Consider the following 19,692-nt stretch of genomic DNA (forward strand, 5'->3'; position numbering starts at 1 on the left):
CTCTGCATTCTGCCCAGATGGGACTTCAAGGTTTTCTGAAGTACAAGCACCTTCAGGCTCTGGAAAGAGCTGGGAATGCAGCTCTGGAAAGAGCTGGGAATGCTGTTCAGTGATAAGAACAATTGCCTAGCCTCTTCAGGGCCTTGGGTTTATTAATGTTTATTAATCCATGGTACTGTAGGAAGGAAGGAAGGAAGGAAGGAAGGAAGGAAAAAGGAGCCAGAAGTACTGAAATGGAAGAGAGAAATACAAAATCCAGAGTGATCCAAATCAGTATCAGAGGCAAATGCTTAGAAAGTAAAATGATACGGTTAGTTACAGCGCTGCTGCTAGCTCTTAAGAATTGACTTCACCCAAACCTGGGATAGCCCAGCAGTTAAGAGGCAGAGGTAGGCAAGATCTGTGTGTTTAAGACCAGCCTGGTCTACAGAGTGAGTTCCAGGATAGCCAGGGCTACACAGTGAGACTCTGTCTCAACAACAACAAAAAGAATTTACTCCACCCTAATGTAACAGGAATGTTTTTAAATGTCGCAAATATTCTAAGGGAGCAAAAAGGAGGTACTAGGTTATAACTACATATTTTGACTCAAGAGCTTGTGTGGCAACCATTTTCACTGCAGCCAGGAATTAAGAACACAGTTGAAAATTACCTACAGCAATTGGCAACTAAAAACAGTTTTAAAAAAGTGATTTTCTTTTTTTCCCAGCAGAATGCCAACATTAGTATCTCCAAAAATGAGTTCAAACTTTTGTTGGTTTCCAAACTCAACTTTTAATTCAAGATTCAAATTGAAAAGAACATTTTTACAAAATTTACTAATTTTATCTTGAACACACAAGTACTGCTCAGACTTTGCCAAAAACACAATGAGTGTCCTGTTCAAGCACTTAAAACAGTCACCACCTTCAATCTGAGCAGCACGATTCTCGGTCCTACAAAGAGACTACAAGAAACAGGACCTGAAGTGTAGTCAGGCACATTTAAAAGTTTTGAACTCAGAAATTCCCAAGACAGAAGTAGTCACTGGACTCAAATAAGAAAAATCCTCATTTTTATCTTAAGAGACCAAAGCAGGGTACCCTTTTACTGGTGAGTGCAACAAAATTATTCATCCATCAGTCCTCTTATGCCATGGGTGAGGACAAATTCCAATCTGGAGACCTAGTCAAGACACCTGTACAAGGAGAAACCTAAGGCACTACAACTAATTTTCCCTCAGAAAATCTTTCCTCTGGAGTGATTAAAGAAGTTTGACATGAGCTAAGACAGTTGTCTTCTTGGTCCTCTACACACACAATATAAGGATGTGAGCCCTTGAATATGTTAATGTGCTACTACTGAGCTCTAACCCCAGGCCCAAATCAGTTATACTTTGCAAAAGTAACAAGTAGCTGGTGATTTCTGTAAATGATATAATATGCATTAAGATGTCAGCAATTCTCAGGCTAATATGATTTTCTAAGTGAATTTAAGGTTGTAAGGCAAAAGGGCCTTCGGATCACTTTCCTGAATCTACCACAATGTGACTGACAAGATGAAAAGCAGAGCCTAGGGGACGACGGGAAACTAGTGTCGAGGTGGCCTTGAATTCCAATAAGTAAACCTTGTGAGATATCCCATGGTAAGTAGGCTTCCAATTTCATACTTGCAGGGTGAATACAACACTGATGGTTTCTCTCAGAAACACTTCAATGCTTGAATACACAGCTGTCACCTCCCTGCTTCAGTTCCCAAACCCATCTGACCTTGTTTTTTTCCCGAGCCTTTACACCAGTCAGGGCAGAGAACAAAAAGTGGTTCCCAAAACTAATGTGCACACCTAGGCAAATTAACGGTGAAACACACTGCACTAGCAGAAAGCATGCCACCTTAGCACACCCATGGTAAAGAGGTCTAGTAACATTCCTTAAACACATACACAATAAAGTTACCTTTCCTGCACTGTGCAGTCTCTGTGACATCAGAATCTTTTCTAGGGCCAACAGAATGTGAGAACTGTAAAGCCAAATAGAATCAGAGAGCACCAAGGCCCATGTTTTCTGTCTCTGGGATTTTTAAGTGAAAGTCTCCATCGCTCACCACCACACACCCTTCTTACAAGCCCTATTGCTTTTTCTGGAACCCCCCCCCACACACACACATAAACACACTCTCTGGAGGAGGTCCTCTCAGCCTTGCTCTAGCTGATTATAGGACAAAGAGGAGCAGGTGGAGGAAATGAAGGCTTCACACTTGAGACCCCAGGAAACCAATTTCTATTAAAAGTTCCCACCTCCTTCCCTTAGAAGCCAGGAAGCGATTGCTTTTAAGGATAAGTGATGCAGAGCTTGGTCGAAATGTCAAGAAGTCAATAAAGGAAAGTGAAACTTTTAAGAGAGAGTGAATGTTTTCATAGCCAAAATATTCAGAGAATAACAATGCAAAAATGGATATACCTGAGCTCTCAGAAATGTTGAAAGAAGGTCTTTTTACTTGGACTACTTAAAAAACACATATTCTTGCTGTCATATCAACATAAGAATCTAAAAAAACAGGTTTAGAGAGAGCTGTATTGTTATTTACTAATATTGTATATATGCACACACACGTGTGATGTGCTTACATTATTTATTAATACTGTATGTATGCACACATGTGTAAATGTGAGGTGCCTGCATAGTTATTATTTCTAATATTGTATATATGCACACACGTATGTGTGATGTGCCTGGAGGGAGTATTCTTTGCTATTATTTACTAATATTGTATATATGCACACACACGTGTGAGGTACCTGTATTGATATTATGTACTAATAGTGTACGTATACACACACGTGTGTAATGTGCCTAGAACAGTCCATGGCATGCACTTAAAGGTCAGAGAACAATTTTGGAGAATCAGTTTTCTCCTTCAACTACAGACTTGGGACTGAATTCAGGCTGTCATGCTTGCATAGCCGGCACTCTCATCTACTGAGCCATCTTGCTGAACTAGGAGCTATCTATATTCACCTTTGTTTCTTGAGACAGGGACTTACTGTGTAAACCTGACTCGCCAGAACTTGCTTTGTAGAGTAGGCTGGCCTTAAACTCATGGCTATTCATCGGCTTCTTCCTGGGTTGAAAAGCATGAACTACCATGCCTTGTCAGGAACTGTTTCTTAAAAAGATCCTGGTGTTTACTTAGGTACAGCCATACTTAGAAATAACTTCAATTACATCTAACAAAGTACTGATAAAAAATTTCAAACACATCTCATCAAATCCAAATAAGGCTGTCACCTGACTCTATTTTCCCCACAAATACTACAAACAAAGATCTCAGCTTCAGAGAGTTTTGTAAAAGTCAAGAGAAAGGGCTGAGAGGCTAGAGAGATGACTCAGTGGTTAAGAGCACTGGGTGCTCTTCCAGATGACCCACGTTCAACTGCCAGCACCGCATGATACAACCATTTCTAACTCCAGTTCTAGGGAATCTAATACCCTCTTTGGTCTGTAAGGGCACTAGAGACACACAAAGACATACATGCAAGCAAAATACCCATACACATACAATAATAACAAATTTTTAAAAAGAAAAAAGAAAAGCTAGGAAAGAATCATAGACACCTATTACATTCCTAGAATTCAAACAGAGAAGCAGTGGGAATCTTTCACAAGCATATCAACAACTCAACAAACAAAAACGTATCAAAGGCTTGAATATGGAAACAGAGCATCCTGAGCAAAATAGCAAACTACAGCTCTAAAAATTAATTAATGCACTATTTTTTTAAAGCAACAAGATCAGGACACACTTGTGCAGGTCCAAGAGTAGGATAATTAGATTCAACCATGAAACGGTCCTTTAAAACTAACAGAGAAACGGTATGTCAATAAAGTAGGAGAAATGGATTTCTCTGAAGACACATACTATTCTAGAACACTAATGAGGCCAATCCTCTTAGGCTTCTCAAAACACTGTTTATTTTCAACTGCTCTTCTACACAATGGCACAACAGTGAGAATTCTATAACTGCTTCTGTTATATCCTAGCTAATTCTGGACCAAAATAGTCTCTAAAGTCCACACTAAGCATTTCAAACAATTTCAATATGTTTCTGTGAAATAAATATAAGAAACTAAAAATAAATAGGTATAAATAAAAGACACATCTCCACTGCTAGGGATTTGAAAATTCAAGATTTTATAAACCCCAAATGCTGAACACTGCAAAGATATTTCTATTTCTGTCCTAAGAATCTGCTCTGGAAAGGTTAAGACCTGAATAAAATACCAATTAGAAATGAACAAAATAAAATACCACACAAAAAAACAGGAAAACTAGCATCTGGATGGGGCAGCAAGCAGAAACAGCAGATCAGCTGGAAGTTAACCTCAAGTAATGGCAAGTTCAAAGACAGCCTGAGCTAAAAGAAATCTTGCTTCAAAAACCACAACACAACACAACACAACACAACACAAAAAAGTCACAGAATATGGAGGTGAGGAAGGAAGTTAGCATGTTCTAATTCTGACAGGAACACCCCAGACTACATCTGTAACTCTAGCCGCCAGAGTCTCGATGTGACACTGCTCAGACATCTTCATCTTCCACTCATCAACTGGTTTGTTTGGGTTTTGGGGTTGTTTTTTGTTTTGTTGTCTTTGTTTTTGTTTTTTTTTTGTTTTGTTTTGTTTTTTTGAGACAGGGTCTCACTCTAGTCCTGACTGACCTGAAGCTTATAAGTTTCATCTCCCTCTAGAGAAGGTCTGTTTGTCTGTCTCTGTCTCTCTCTCTCTCTGTCTCTCTCTCTCTCTCAAAAAGAACACCATCATGCTTCTCAAACCACTCCGTAAAACAGAAAAAGTACATTACCAAATTATTTTTCCTAATGAATGTTCTCATCAAGAGACTTGTAAACAGAATTTTAAAACTAATGGAAAGATTACTGACTACGATCAAATTGCCTTTATTTCAGAGATTCAGAGGTGGTTCAATATACTTAAATCAGCAAATGTTTTATCTTACATAAATGGGCTAGGCATGGTGACCCAGGCCTTTAATCCCAGCACTTGAGGCAGAAGCTGGAGGATCTGTGTGAGTTCAAGGGCAGTCTTGAACTACATAACAAGTTCCAGACCAGTAAATGAGAGCCCCCCCCCACACACAAAAAAAACAGACTCAAGGATAGAAATCCTATGGTCATCTTGATAGACATGGAAAGGCTCTTGACAAAATCCAATATCCCTTCATGTTTAACATCTGCAAAATTTGTCTAGAGATGGCTCAGCCACTGAAGAGCAACCGTGACTCTTGCAGAGGGTCTTGGTTCAGTTCCTAGCACCCAGACTGGTTCACAACAGTCTGGAACTCCAGTTCTAGGATCCAACATTCTCTTCTATCCTCAGTGGGCACTGCATACATGTAGTACACATATATACATGCAGGAAGAACACTCACAGAGATAAAATAAGCAAATATTTCATAATATAAAGTTTGAGGAATCTAGGAACAGAAGAGAAGAACTGTACCTCAAAATAATAAAGGCTACAGCTGACAAACCTACATCAACTAAGGAATGCTGAGAGAGAGAGAGAGAGAGAGAGAGAGAGAGAGAGAGAGAGTCTTCCCAGAGCAGAGTACCCCAACTGATTATCTAATACCAAATAGTCAGCCCTAAAAAAAAAATACACACACATGTGACATTACACACACTGAACATATTCAAGAACATCATGCAAGTTTAAAAGCTAAAAAGACCATGAATTTAAGAGCAAAGGGAAGACACAGGGGTGGGGTAGAAAAAGGAATTATAATCTCAAAAAATTATAATAAAAAATTCAGTAGTCTTCCTATAAAATAATGACATACAAAAAAAGAAAAGAAGAAAAGCACAGAAACAATGAAAACTTCAGGCCATCCTACCAAAAGCAATCTATATAGTCAAGCAATTCCAGCAAACATTCCTGTAACTTCACAGAAACAACAAAAAAAGTTAAAACTCATAGGAAGCAAAAAGGACCCCAGATAGGCAACGCAACCCTGGACAAACATACACTACCACAGGTATTCCCATGCTGACTTCAAGTTACATCACACACTCACAGTAATGACAAAAACATGGTACTAGCCCAAAACCAGACTCACACATCAATGACTAGAAAAGAGGATCAAGATACAAGGCCAGGCAACTACAGCCACTTCTCTTTTGACAAAGGTACTCAAAACACACACTGAAGACAGCACCTTTAGCAAATGATATTAGAAAAAAATATCAACTTCAAATGGATCCACGGGTGTCAATGTAAGAGACAGGACACTGCTTGAGGAAAAAGAAGAGCACACTTCAAGATATAAACACAAGAGAAGGACTTTCTGAGCAGGACTTCACTCACTCGAGAAGTAATTAACAAATGGGATCTCTTGAAACTAAAAAGCTTCTTTGCAGTAAAGGAAACTGCCAATTAAATGAAGAAGGTGCCTACAGATGGGAAATTTTTGCCAGCAATTAATCCAACAGAACATCAGTATCTAGAGTATACAAAGAACTAAAAAGCTAAACATAAAGGAAATAAACCAATCAAAAAATAGGCTAGTAGTGATGGCTGAGCAGTAAAGAGCACATACTACTTCAGAGGATCAATTATACTTTCCAGCACCCACATCATGTGGCTCAAACTGCCTGTAACTCTAGTTCCAGGGATACCTGAGGCTCTGGCTTCCACCAACCCCTATACTCACACGTGCACATACATACACAGAGTTAGAACAGTTACTGCTCTTGCAGAGGACCCAGGTTCAGTTCCCAGCACCCACACTAGGTTTCTCTTTACTTACTATAACTCTGACTCCAGAGGATCTAATGTTTTTTTCTGGCTTCTGTGGGTATCACAGTGCCTTTTGGGGGTCAGGGAGCATAGTAGTGCTCTATGTATCCCTAGCTGTCCTGAAACTTTCTATGTAGATAGGCTGGCCTTGAACCTACAGAGAACCATCAGCCTCATGCATCCCAAGTGCTGGGATTAAAGACATACGCCACCAGCTTTGGCTGCATACGATATCTACAAATGAAAAATTAAAAAGTGTTCAAAATCATTAGCTATCAGGGAAATACAAATTAAATCTGCTTTGAGAGTCCATCTCACCCCAATCAGAATGTCCATCATCAAGAAAACAAAGGGTAGTATTACAGCTCTTTTAGAATTTGTCCAGCAGATTTTCTGACTTTTGTCAGAAATCCCACTGGTCACCCGCCCCATTCCCCACTCCCAACCAAAGAAAACAAAAGAGCTAGGACTGGTGTAGTGGCACACACCTTTAATCCTAGCAATTAGGGAGGCAGAGGCAAGTATATCTGTGTGAGCTAGAGGCCAGCCTGGTCTACAACAGTAAGTTCCAGGACAGTCAAAGAACACAGTGAGACACTATCTTGAAAACAACAAATAAAAAAAGTCAAGAGGTAACAAACGTTGTGGAGGATCTAGAGAAAAGAAAAACCCTTATCTCCTGCAAACTGTGATAGCTATTATAGAAGTCAGTGAGGAATTTAGATCACCACATGACCCAGCTAAACTTGTCCTGGGCATATCCCTAAAGTGGTTCATCGCCTACTGCAAAGATGCTTCTCCATCCATGTTCAGGGTCGCACTGCTGACAATGACTAGGGGTGGAGTCACCACAGATGTCCACCAATGGATGAATGGATAATGAAAATGTGGTTCACATAATGGAATTTTATTCAGCTATAAAGAAATTAAAATTTACAAAACGACTCCTAGTTTTCACAGTACCACTATGTAGAGCACAGAGGGATGGGATGTAAAATTCATCAACACATTTAGTTAGCAGTAAACCCTGCATGCTTGAATACCAACGAGACATGCCTACCAATGAAATGATGGTATGACCATTGTGATGGGTGACCAACTATCTTCTGATTGATTTTCAGATCTGCTCCTACATGTGGGAATTCATATCTTGTACTTTAGCCCTGTATTGTATTTAATATGGCAAGGGAGAACACAACCCCTAGATAGGAAATCTGCTGTGGGACAATGATCTTTTATCCTGTCACTTGTATTAGTTTTAATAAAATGCTGATTGGCCAGTAGCCAGGCAGGAAATAGAAGAGGGGGTGACCAGGCAGGAAGTAGAGGTGGGGCAACAAGAATTCTGGGAAGAGGAAAGTTTCAGTCTGCAGTTGTCACCCAGAGAAAGAGAGAAAGCCAGACACAGAGCAAGCAAGATGTGACTACCTCACTGAAAAAGGCACCAAGCCACGTGGCTAACACAGACAAGTATTATGGGCTAATATAAGAGTTAATAAAAAGCCGGGCAGTGGTGGCGCACGCCTTTAATCCCAGCACTCGGGAGGCAGAGGCAGGCGGATCTCTGAGTTCGAGGCCAGCCTGGTCTACAAGAGCTAGATCCAGGATAGGCTCTAGAAACTACAGGGAAACCCTGTCTCGAAAAAACAAAACAAAACAAAACAAAACAAAAAAAAAGAGTTAATAAAAAGCCTGAGCTAATAGGCCAATCAGTTTATAATTAATGTAGACCTCTGTGTACTTCTTTGGGACTGAACAACTGTGGGACTGGGTAGGACAGAAAGTACGGTCAACAGAAACCTGTAATTGTCGGTTTGCAAAATAGACACATTGTCAAACTAGCTTCTAAATATTTATATTTAGGTTACTGTTGCTCTCAACCTTAGTAAAAAAAGCTTCTTTTTTGCAGTATTTAGCAGTTACACGTAAACTCATAACTGGTTAATGTGCTGAGAATGCTCAGCCCTAAATGGGACATGCATATCAACCTCTCATGTTAGGCTCAAATAATATCAAAGAAATATGACTCAAAAATTAAGAGCATCTGTTGCTCTTGCAGAGTGTTGGAAGCAGAGCACGAAGGCCCTTGTGCCCACAAATCTCCAGAGAAACCAAGAACGTGAAGCAACACAGGATGTCTCTCCAGTGGGAAAGATGTAAGACACATGTTCTTCCAATGAGAAAGACAGGAACTGGAAGTGATTAATAACTTGGTGATCTGCATTATCTGTTGGCCTAGGCTGTTATCAAGCTCCCATAGTCAGGAGCAGAGATACCTAATAGTCTAAATGGCCCTAACATTATCTGTATAGCCAGAGGCTCCCACAACTAGGACTTGAGGTGGTTAATAGCCCAAACGACCTCTACACAATCTGCTTGACCAAGACCAGGTCAGACCCTTCCTTAGGCCCTTCAGCTAGTATAGGCTGCCTATCTCTAGACCCCATCTTTACTGAAGAAATTACATGTACTCTGAGGTGAGTTTTGATGTAATTACGCTTCCGTTTCCCACTGGAAACTTTACAGCAGGAAACTTTTCCAAATTATGCTGTGTTTAAATTTGTTGGGAACAACTCACCTGGGATCAGACTCCAAGTCTTGATCCAGGCTGACGAAGTCAATCTCAACAGTTTTCATTCTCACCTCTTGCCGTTTACTTCCTTGCCTGTTGTGACTACCTACAGGGTTCTCCTCAGCAGAGGACCCAAATTTGACTCCCAGCACTTATATGGTAACTCAAAATCACCCATAATTCCCATTCTGGGAATCTGACACCATCTCCTTTAAGTTCAAAGCCAGCCGGGTCTACGTATCAAGCTCTCAGCCAGGGAGGTCTACATAATGAAACCCTGCTTTAAAAAAAAAAAAAAAAAAAAAAAGCAGGGGGTAGGGGACAAAAAAGCTATCAGGTAAACAACTTTGATTTTAATGGTGCCCATGTATGTAAACTCCTCCTAATCAATGCTCCCAGATGGTATTACTTGGGTTAGCTTCTTGAGTGTTAGTTAGTACCTTAGATTTCCTAAGCTTCCACAATCCATAGACCTAACAGAGATGTAGCTGTGGTGCCACAGGGGAGGGCTTGTTGCTTGAGTCCCGACATTCAATGCCACCACTGCCCACTCATCCCATAAAATCAAACCACAAAAAACACACAAAACAAACAAAACCCCAGTTAACACAAACTATATAGCCCCATACCTCAAATCAAGCACCCTCCAATTTCCTCTTATACAAATTTTTAAATAACTTTTAAATTGGTGTGTGTGTGTGTGTAAAATACTTTAACTGATATGCCCCTCAAACATGGCTAAGTTAAAAGTGTGTGTCTATCCAGGACAGTCAGCTGCTACACAGAGAAACCCTGTCTTGAAAAACAAAAACAAAACAAAAAACTATGTGTCTATAAGCCGAATGATGGTGGAGCACACCTTTAACCCTAGCACTTGGGAGGCAGAGGCAGGTGGATCTCTTGAGTTCAAAGCCAACCTGGTCTATAGAATAAGTTTCTGGACAGCCAGGGTTACACAGAGAAAACCTACGTCAAAACACAAAAACAACAACATTACCAAAACAAAATAACAAAACAAAACAAAAAGAGTAAAGAAAAGAAAGAGGTGTGCAGTGTCTAAGGTTAAGGCAGAGTGGGAACAGGAGAACCACTGAAGCAAAGAAACCACTTAGTTAAAATTAAATTATCTTTTCAAGGGGCTGGAGAGATGGCTCAGAGGTTAAGAGCATTGCCTGCTCTTCCAAAGGTCCTGAGTTCAATTCCCAGCAACCACATGGTGGCTCACAACCATCTGTAATGGGGTCTGGTGCCCTCTTCTGACCTGCAGCTGTACACACAGACAGAATATTGTACACATAATAAATAAATAAATAAATATTTTTTTTTAAAGGGAAGATTATCTTTTCAAGAACCATGGACAGAAAAAAATCCACTCTGCATTGGAAGCACAACAGGAAGAAGGAAAGGCTGGGAAGTGAGAGGGAGAGGTGAAGTGTGTCTGTTACAGACAGACTGGACTGCTACACAGAGGTCAGAGAGTGCCCCTCCACTACGCACTCTTTAAGCAACACCTTGCTCTCCCTCAGAGTTTTTTCCACTGGACCAGTGGAGAGAATACGTTGTTTTATTTTTTACCTTAAATGGGTAGAAGAGATTAGGAAAAATGGATATAGGACTCTACACTGCCTCTGATTTTGGAGACAGCAAATTATGTAGCACAGGCTGGTGAACATGAGCTCCTTATCTTCCTGCCTCCTATCTTCAGAAGTGCTGGGGTCACAGGATGAGACAACACAAACTCAGTGGAATTGACTCTTTAGAATCTAAACATATCTCAGAGACAATCTCAAAACTAACAGTCTATTACATTTCTCATTTTAAAGGAACCCACCACTAACCAATAATAAGCATATATATAAACAAAGCTTATGCATACATACACATATAAAGCTCATAAAAATAACCGGTGAAAATACACAGGAATATCCAAGCCTAGAGTAGAGCTGTAGAGTCCAGTTGTAGAATGCTTGACAAGCATGCACAAGGCCCTGGATTTGATCACTACCACCCACCAATAAGAATAAAAACTAGCCGGACTGTGGTAGTGCACACCCATAATCTCAGCACTCGGGAGGCAGAGGCAGGCGGATCTCTGTGGGTTCAAGGCCACCCTGCTCTACAGAGCTAGTTCCAGGACAGGCTCCAAAGCTACACAGAAACCCTGTCTCAAAAAACAAAAGCAAACAAACAAACAAAGCAAAACAAAACTCAAAAGATTAAAAACTTGAGAGAAGGAAACTTAGTAGGCGTTAACCATATGAAAAGCTCCAAGTGTGGGACAATCTGGCCATAGTCCAGAAGGAAAAAGAAAAACAAACTAAAATTAGTAAGGCACCTGCAGCCCCAGTACTCTTGGGGCATGGAGACAGGAAGATTACCAAGCCTTCCTGGCTGCCAACATGAAAACTATGAGCTCCAGGTTCAGGAGATTCAGAGAGAGAGGAAACCTGATGCCATCCTCTAGCTTCTGCACACGCACACACAGGTGTAAGCACCTGCATATATCACGCGCACATACGCAGGGAGGTCAGAGGAGAGCACAGATGGTTCTGAGACAGTTGATGTGGATGCAAGGAATAATGCGCTCTTAACAGCTGAGTCAGCTTTCCAGCCCTAAAAGTTGTTTCTCTTTGTTTAATTCATTTTTTCCTGGGCTGAGCTAGCCTGCTACCATTTAAACTAAGGAATGTGTTCCCAGTCTCACAAAACTAAAATTAAAACAAGTATAGTAAGGAAAAAGGAGAATATCATTTTTTTGAATATACCTAAAAAAAATTCCAAAGACAAGTATACCTGGGAGAAGTGGTCACCCCAAAATGGTATCAACTTAAAAACAGTATCAGTTAGCAGATGAACAGAAAAAAAAAAAAAAAAAAAAAAAAACCTTACTTTTGCTCTATATTAATCCCACATTTTATTCTAGGTACCTGTTTTCTCTTTAATTCTCATTACACCTGTATCAGAATAGTTAAAGCAGATTTTAACATTACTATAGACCACACTTTTTTTTTTAAAGATAGGGTATCACTAGAGACCAATCTGCCTCTCTATATTCAACAATATACCAAACAGAAACAGGCTGTGTTTTAGTAGTCTGGATATAAGCTATGAAACAACCTGCAGGACAAGATTATTTTGTCAACAGTTGATATGACATAATCTATAGTGAGACAGGGATACTCAAAGGACTTATAAAAATGAAGTGCTAAAGAGCCAGCTTTACGAAATAACTTCATGAAAGTCATTTCCATATGTACAGCTTCCCAGGCTGTTCTAATGTTTTAAAAACAGCAGTTACAGGAACATACATTACCTTTCTAGAGATGGAAGAGACATTCAAACCAAATCTCTGTGCTCTTTCCTTTAGTTTATCCAGGTTAACCTACAAAAATAGAGATACATTAAAAAATAAATAAATTAAAAAAAAAAAAAACAGAGAAGGCAGAAACTATGGTCCAAGACTGAGTTCAAATAGGCCTACTGACATCAAACATACGCTATGTACCAAACTCAGGAACCACGTGACACCTACTCATCCATCCCAGTGATGACTAAAAAGCCCTCCTGAAAGGAGGTGAAAGTGAAGGATTCCACGCTAACGCTTTATTCATCAGTGGTGGCAAGGGCATAGGAGGGCTCAAGACCAAAGTAGGTCTAACACTGCTTGGAAAAAACTACCATATAGCCGGGCAGTGGTGGCACAAGCCTTTACTCCCAGCACTCAGGAGGCAGAGGCAGGTGGATCTCTGTGAGTTCGAGGCCAGCCTGGTCTACAAGAGCTAACTCCAGGACAGGCTCTAAAACTATAGCAAAGCCCTGTCTCAGAAAAAAAAAAAAAAAAACAAACTATCATATATATAAAGTATCCAAAAACAAGACCACCACTCACAATCCAAATTCATGAATTCCTACAACACAAACCCCAAAAATAATTTAATTGGTTTTTAGTTTTTTGAGAAAGGCTCTCTCACTATGAACCCCAAGAAAGCCTTTAAGTCACTATACAGCCCAGCATTACTTTAAACTTGCAACAGTCCTCCTGCCTCAGCTTCCTGAATGCTGAGATTATAAGCATGTACTATCACATGATTCCTAATTGAATCTTCAAACAAAGACCGCTGTGGGAGCTCCATTAGCCAATAGCTCAGCAGCCCCCAGCTTGCGACCCATAAGCTGCAGCTTGGCATGTTACACCCACACGCTTCAGCCTGTGATCCTGCAGCGCAACTGATGAAAGACTTTGGGTTTTCTCTTTATCCTGGGCCCCAACTCTCAAAATCATTTGATCACCTTAATAATTGCTCTTAATTTGTTAAACGAAGCATTTTTTTCAATACCTAAGTAAGCACAGTGCTGCTAGCATCTCTCAACCATGTGGTTGCAACTGCGACACCTGACGGCCTCGGGTGTCTGGTAACAATTACACCTACTCAAACTCATTGTAACTGCCTTAAGACAGGGAAGATTTAAAAAAACTACAAAAATGACTGGTACCATAACTATCCAGAACTTCAATAATTATTCTGCTTGTACTACAGATGGTGTTCTACAAGGCTTACGTGATTTTCCCTCTATATCCATTTATTTGATTCTAGAAATTAGTTTTGTCTTTCATATTATCTCATTAAAAATGGTTTGGTAATAGAGCCAAAAATGAGGCACTTTTAAAAATAACACAGTCTTTACAGACTAATAACGGACATCAATACTACGGAGAGGAATAGCAATAATTTGACAAAATCATCTATAACAATTTGTGCTGTTAAATTTAACTATCAAAATCTGTTAAAAAGTTATGATAGAGGGGCTGGAGAGATGGCTCAATGGCTAAGAGCACTGGCTGCTCTTCCAGGGGTCCTGAGTTCAATTCCCAGCAACCACATGGTGGCCCACAACCATCCATGAGATTAGGTGTCCTCTTCTGACATGCAGGCAGAATACTGTATACATAATAAACAAATGAATCTTTAAAAAAAATTATGATAGATTAACAGATAAGGTATCTCTCCAGGAAGGTAATATGCACACTATAAAAACTATATCTAAGGATAAGACAAGTTTCATACCTTAAAATCCTAAATGAGGCCATCAGAACATAACACTGGACTAGAAGACAACATCCCCTCTCCCAACAAAATTTGTCCTCACAGTTAGGGATACCATTTTGGGGTTGATTATTACTCATACAGGGTTGGGGTGGAAATTATGTAAGCCCAGAGATTCCCCCCCCAAAAAAAAGAAGAAAAAAAAAACTGAATGGGATAATAGGTAGATTAGTGTGAACTTACTCACACTATAATAATAATAATAGTGAGTAATAGAGTGAATACTTGTGAGCTATTCTTTATGGACATTGGCATAGATTTTTGTATACTGATATGAGTTCAAATTATATTTGTTATATTGAATATGCTCCTATTTCCTATTATAAAAAATTATAATATTTGTACATCTATACAAAGTTATTTTGTAAGATTGCATGCATGCATGTGTCTATCTGTTTAAGACATTTTGCATATCAGTACAATTTTAAGATATATTTATCATATTGCATTATATAGTTCTACCTCTGATCAAGATATTTATATATTATTTACATTTTGAGGTCATTGTCCTCCTTTATTGCAGTTGTTTAAAGATTGCTTAATATTATGATATGAAAACTTAATCTTTTAGTTATATACGTATTAAGTATTATAGGTCAATAATCAGTCGTGTTTGTTATACTTTTAGACTAATTAGGTTCTTTACATAAATAGAAACTGTATTCTGCATAGATAGATAACCTTAAACCACTTCAAAGACCTGTAAAACATGACATTTAAATAATTGAGGATTCTGTTGAAGTGAGACACAATTGCTCCTGGCAAAAACCATCTATCCCTGAGAGAATGTTGAGCATCAAAGACGCTCCACTTGGAGCTTGTTTTCTTCTTGGCACAACTGGCCTTTGGGCAAGGAACTGCCCATGCCTCGACCACTAACAAAGCGCACAATGTCCAGACTGGACAAGTAGGATACAAGAAAAAAAAGACTGCTAAACCTTGCCAATACAGGGTAAGATGGTCCTAAAATTATTCCTGCCTCTAAAAATGGTCTGTCAGTTACTCTAGGCCTTAGCCAAAGTTGGTTGCTTCAACACTGCAAATGAGACTTGGGTGATTACTCAGCCAGCCAGATGTCTCTGTCATCTACTGCACATTTTGGAAACTGCTTGATTGAACTTCCTACTCAAGTAATATTATCTCCCTTCTCAGGCCTTTGATGGGGTTGAAGATTAGATAGTCGTAGTTACCGTTCTCTTATGATCTAGCCAAGCCTATTTCCAATACAAGACTTAGACTCCTTAGGATAAAATGTTTATTAAAAGATTAAGAGGGCTGCAGAGATGGCTCAGAGGTTAAGAGCATTGCCTGCTCTTCCAAAGGTCCTGAGTTTAATTCCCAGCAACCACATGGTGGCTTACAACCATCTGTAATGGGGTCTGGTGCCCTCTTCTGGCCTGCAGTCATACACACAGACAGAATATTGTATACATAATGAATAAATAAATATTTTTTAAAAAGATTAAGATATGTTCCTTGCATAATATTGTTTATGCTGGTTGTAATTCTAACTTTATACTTTATCCTAGTGTACATACTTTTATATTGGGTTTAGAACTCTCTTATTTAAATAAAAGGAGAAGGTGCTGTGGGAGCTCCTTCAGTCAACAGCTTTTAAGACACCAGCTCATGTGGGCGTGGTCTCTTATACTATAAATGTAGCTGTAAAAGGTGTGCTCGTTCTCACTTCTGGCTGCTAGATTAGGTTCCTGTTCCCCGTTAGTGCAAAGGACTGTGATCTAGGACTGTGATCTGTTGAGTCTACCCCTAAATAAATAACCCTTTATTATACATAATTCTAAACTAGTTGGGATTATTTTGTAACTTTCATCATCAAAAACAAATTTCTCAACCGTAGAAGACAAACGATACAACTCAACTCCCTTTATTTTCTTGGAAGCCTTGGTATGATAATTTAGAACATGTTAACTAACAATAACAGTAATAAATTATTTCAATTCAGTTATAATACTAAATGTAGCAAGATTTCAAAGTTGAATATATTTTACAGCAACATGTTTCTATTTTAAAAACATGCTAACTAGTCACAATGGTCCAGAAAATACCACTCTAATTCTCCACTTTTAGTGTCATATATGTATAATAAATATATATACATTCTCCATTTTTTACTCATACATATGTATTATATATACATATATATCTATATACACACAAATACATCTGTGTGTTTATTGGATTAAAGGCATATACCACCACGCCTGGCTTCTTTTAAACTTATAGGCAATATTATGAGACAAAAGGCTGGGACTAAATGTAGCTCAGTTGGTGGAGAGTCAGCTTAGCATCCTGGGTGTGATCCCTATTACCAAATGGAGTGGGGGCAGACAAGAGTGAGGAATGCATGCAATCCCAGCATTCTGGAGGGAGGCAAGAGAATCAGAAATTCAAGGCCATCCTCAGCTGAAAACAAGACCCAAGTTAGCCCAGAAATCAGGAGACCCTACTTCAAAAAATTAGATTAATTGATTTTAAAAAAGAACAATATCTATAGATAGAATTTATTAAGTTGCTTCCACAGATTCTTTGTAATCACTAAGAATCATTAGGTGCGGATGAGGTGGCACAGCGGGTGAAGGGTGTTTGCTACACAAACCTGTAGTCTGTCCCCAGAGCCTGAGTGAAGGCAGGAGAGAACCGGCTCCACAAGGCTGTCCTCTGATTACCACACACACACTGTGGCACGCCACTCTCCAAAAACAAATCTTTAAAAAAAAAAGGTTTCTTTTAAAAGCCAGGCATGATGAAGCACACCTTTAATCCCAACACTTGGGAGGCAGAGCCAGTAGATTTCTGAGTTCAAGTCCAGTTTGGCCTACAGAGTGAGTCCCAGGACAGTCAGGGCTACACAAAGAAACCCTGCCTCAAAAAACCATTAACAAACAAATTAATTAATTAATGTTTTTAGAAAAATAATATTACCAAAAGTTGTAAGGCCTAAAACGTCGGGGCCATAAAACAAGGTGAGGGTTGGTAGGAGAAAAGGTTATCTGCAGGTACTTGAAGATGCAGCAACTTTTCTATCTTCCTCAGACTTCAAACACTTAAAATTCAAGGCATACTATTCTGAAAAATGTCACCAAACTCATGACAGTCTTCTCTAATTTGACAAAGAACTTCTATCCTTAAAACTACACAGAATTAAAGTTGGATTGTAAGAAATTAAAAAGATTTCATACCATAGGTTTGGCGTCAGATGACAGACCTAAGGGAAAAAATTTAAACAAAATTAATTATTTATTATTGCTAAAACTCATAAAATTAAATCCTCAAATCAAATTAAGAGCATAAACAATACACAGGATAAATTCTTTAGACATATATAAGACCTTGTCTCAAAAAGTTGATTCAAAAAAAGAACAATATCTACAAACAGAATTTATGAGTTACTTTGACAAATTCTATTGTGTTTATTAAGAATTTGACATGGGGGTTGGTGAAATGGCTCAACAGGTAAAGGTGCTTGCTGTTGATCCCCAGAGTCCAAGTAAAGGTGGAAGTAGAGAACCAACTCCACGTAGGTTATTTTCTAGACAGAGGTTCAAAAAACTGAAAAGCATACATCCACACACAAAAAAAACCCAAATATTCAGAGCATCATTAATTATATCAAGCAATTAGTGAAAGCAATAAGCAACTATCAACTTAAAACTGATTAAATAAAATGGGGCATAGCTATATAGTGGAATATATTATAAGCAATGAAACGAACAGAATATACTTTAAAATCAATTTTGGAAACATGTTAGACTGAGAATGATGTTCAGTGGCAAAGCACTGTTTATACACACAAATAGATAAGATATTCATGTCCCACAGTGGTGGCTCACACCTTTAATCCCAGCATTTAAGAGGCAGAGGCAGGCAGATCTCTGGGTTTGAGGCCACTTTAGTCTATAGAGAGCTGTCAGGACAGCCAGGGATACACAGAGAAATCCTATCTTGAAAACTTTTCAAAAAGAAAAACAAAAATCAGATATACAGAGTTGGCCCAGGGGTACAGATCTATAATTTTAGCATTTGGGAGGCTAAAGGAGAAAGATCGTAATTCGGAGACCAGCCTAAGTAAGTTACACAGTAACCCCAAGGCCACCATAGGGTACAAACTGAAATTGTCTCAAAAACAATAAAAAAGCCAGAATGTGGTGGTGCACGCCTTTAATCCTAGCAGTCAGGAGGCAGAAGCAAGTGGATCTCTGTGAGTTTGAGGCCAGCCTGGTCTACAGAGTGAGTTCCAGGACAGCCAGGGCTGTCACACAAAGAAACTCTGTCTCGAAAAAACAAAAACCAAGACAAAACAAAAAAGTATTATATTAAGCGAAAAAGTTAATTACAAAGATCACATATCATACATGCTTCCACTTGTGTGAAGGTAAATTTATAAATGAAGATAAACAGCAGTTGACTAAGCACTGAGGTAGAAGAAGGAATAAGAATAACTGATAATAGGTTCAAATTTCCTTTTGTGGGTGGTAAATATCAGACTCACTGTAATGCTGCACAGACCTCTGAATAAACTAAAGAACTCCAATGAATTACATCCTGGATGGATGGATGGATGGTTGGATGGTGATTTAAATGAGAAAAGTTACCCAAAAACTTGGCATTTGAACAACTGGTCCCCAGATGGTAGTGGTGTTTAACAAGTTCAGTAAGTGTGGCCTTACTGAAAAGTATCCCTGGGGTGGGTTTTGAGGGGGAAAAAAAAGCCTAGCCTATTTGTAGTTCACTCTCTATGCCTGTTTCAAGATATGAGCTCTCAGCTTCCTGTTCCTGCCACTATGCCTGCTGTCATACCTCTGCTCCACCATCATGGACTCCTATTCTCTGGAACCATAAGCCAAAATAAATTCTATTCTTCAAGCTGCCTTTCATCATGATATTTTACTGCATCAACAGGAAAGGAATTAATATGGTATTTATGAAGCAGAGGATGATCTTAAACCCCAAATTGTCATTCATCCACTTTTTCACCCTCAAGAACTTGTATTACAGGTAGGTACCACTATACCCAGAGATAATTATTTGTTACAAACTATATCAAGGCCCTAGACCTTAGCACAACTGATTCTATGATGGAAGTACCATTCAGGCTGTAAAACTCACCACACAGATCACATTATCCACCAAAACTAAAACAAAGGCCTAATCCATCAAATTCCATAGTCTCTAAATGTACTAACCTTACTTTTCGGCTTCT

The 19,692-nt window shown here is 39.1% G+C and overlaps 1 protein-coding gene and 1 non-coding gene across 2 annotated transcripts in view; one reads left to right on the plus strand and one right to left on the minus strand.

Moving 5' to 3' along the window:
• The window catches only part of LOC119803225 (SAP domain containing ribonucleoprotein), a 55,023-nt gene that overhangs the window by 9,932 nt on the left and 25,399 nt on the right, over positions 1-19,692 (minus strand). Inside the window, exons 8-9 of the mRNA XM_038314378.1 lie at positions 17,672-17,697; positions 12,680-12,748 (exon numbers count right to left, since the gene is read on the minus strand). Coding sequence (XP_038170306.1) covers positions 12,680-12,748; positions 17,672-17,697 — 95 coding nt within the window. The remainder of the gene's footprint in view (positions 1-12,679; positions 12,749-17,671; positions 17,698-19,692) is intronic.
• On the plus strand, positions 7,149-7,210 carry LOC119803761. Its single transcript, XR_005283715.1, has one exon. It is a non-coding gene; the product is annotated as a U7 small nuclear RNA (small nuclear RNA).

Source organism: Arvicola amphibius, chromosome 17 (genome assembly GCF_903992535.2).
Source record: "Arvicola amphibius chromosome 17, mArvAmp1.2, whole genome shotgun sequence".
Classification (NCBI taxonomy): domain Eukaryota; kingdom Metazoa; phylum Chordata; class Mammalia; order Rodentia; family Cricetidae; genus Arvicola; species Arvicola amphibius.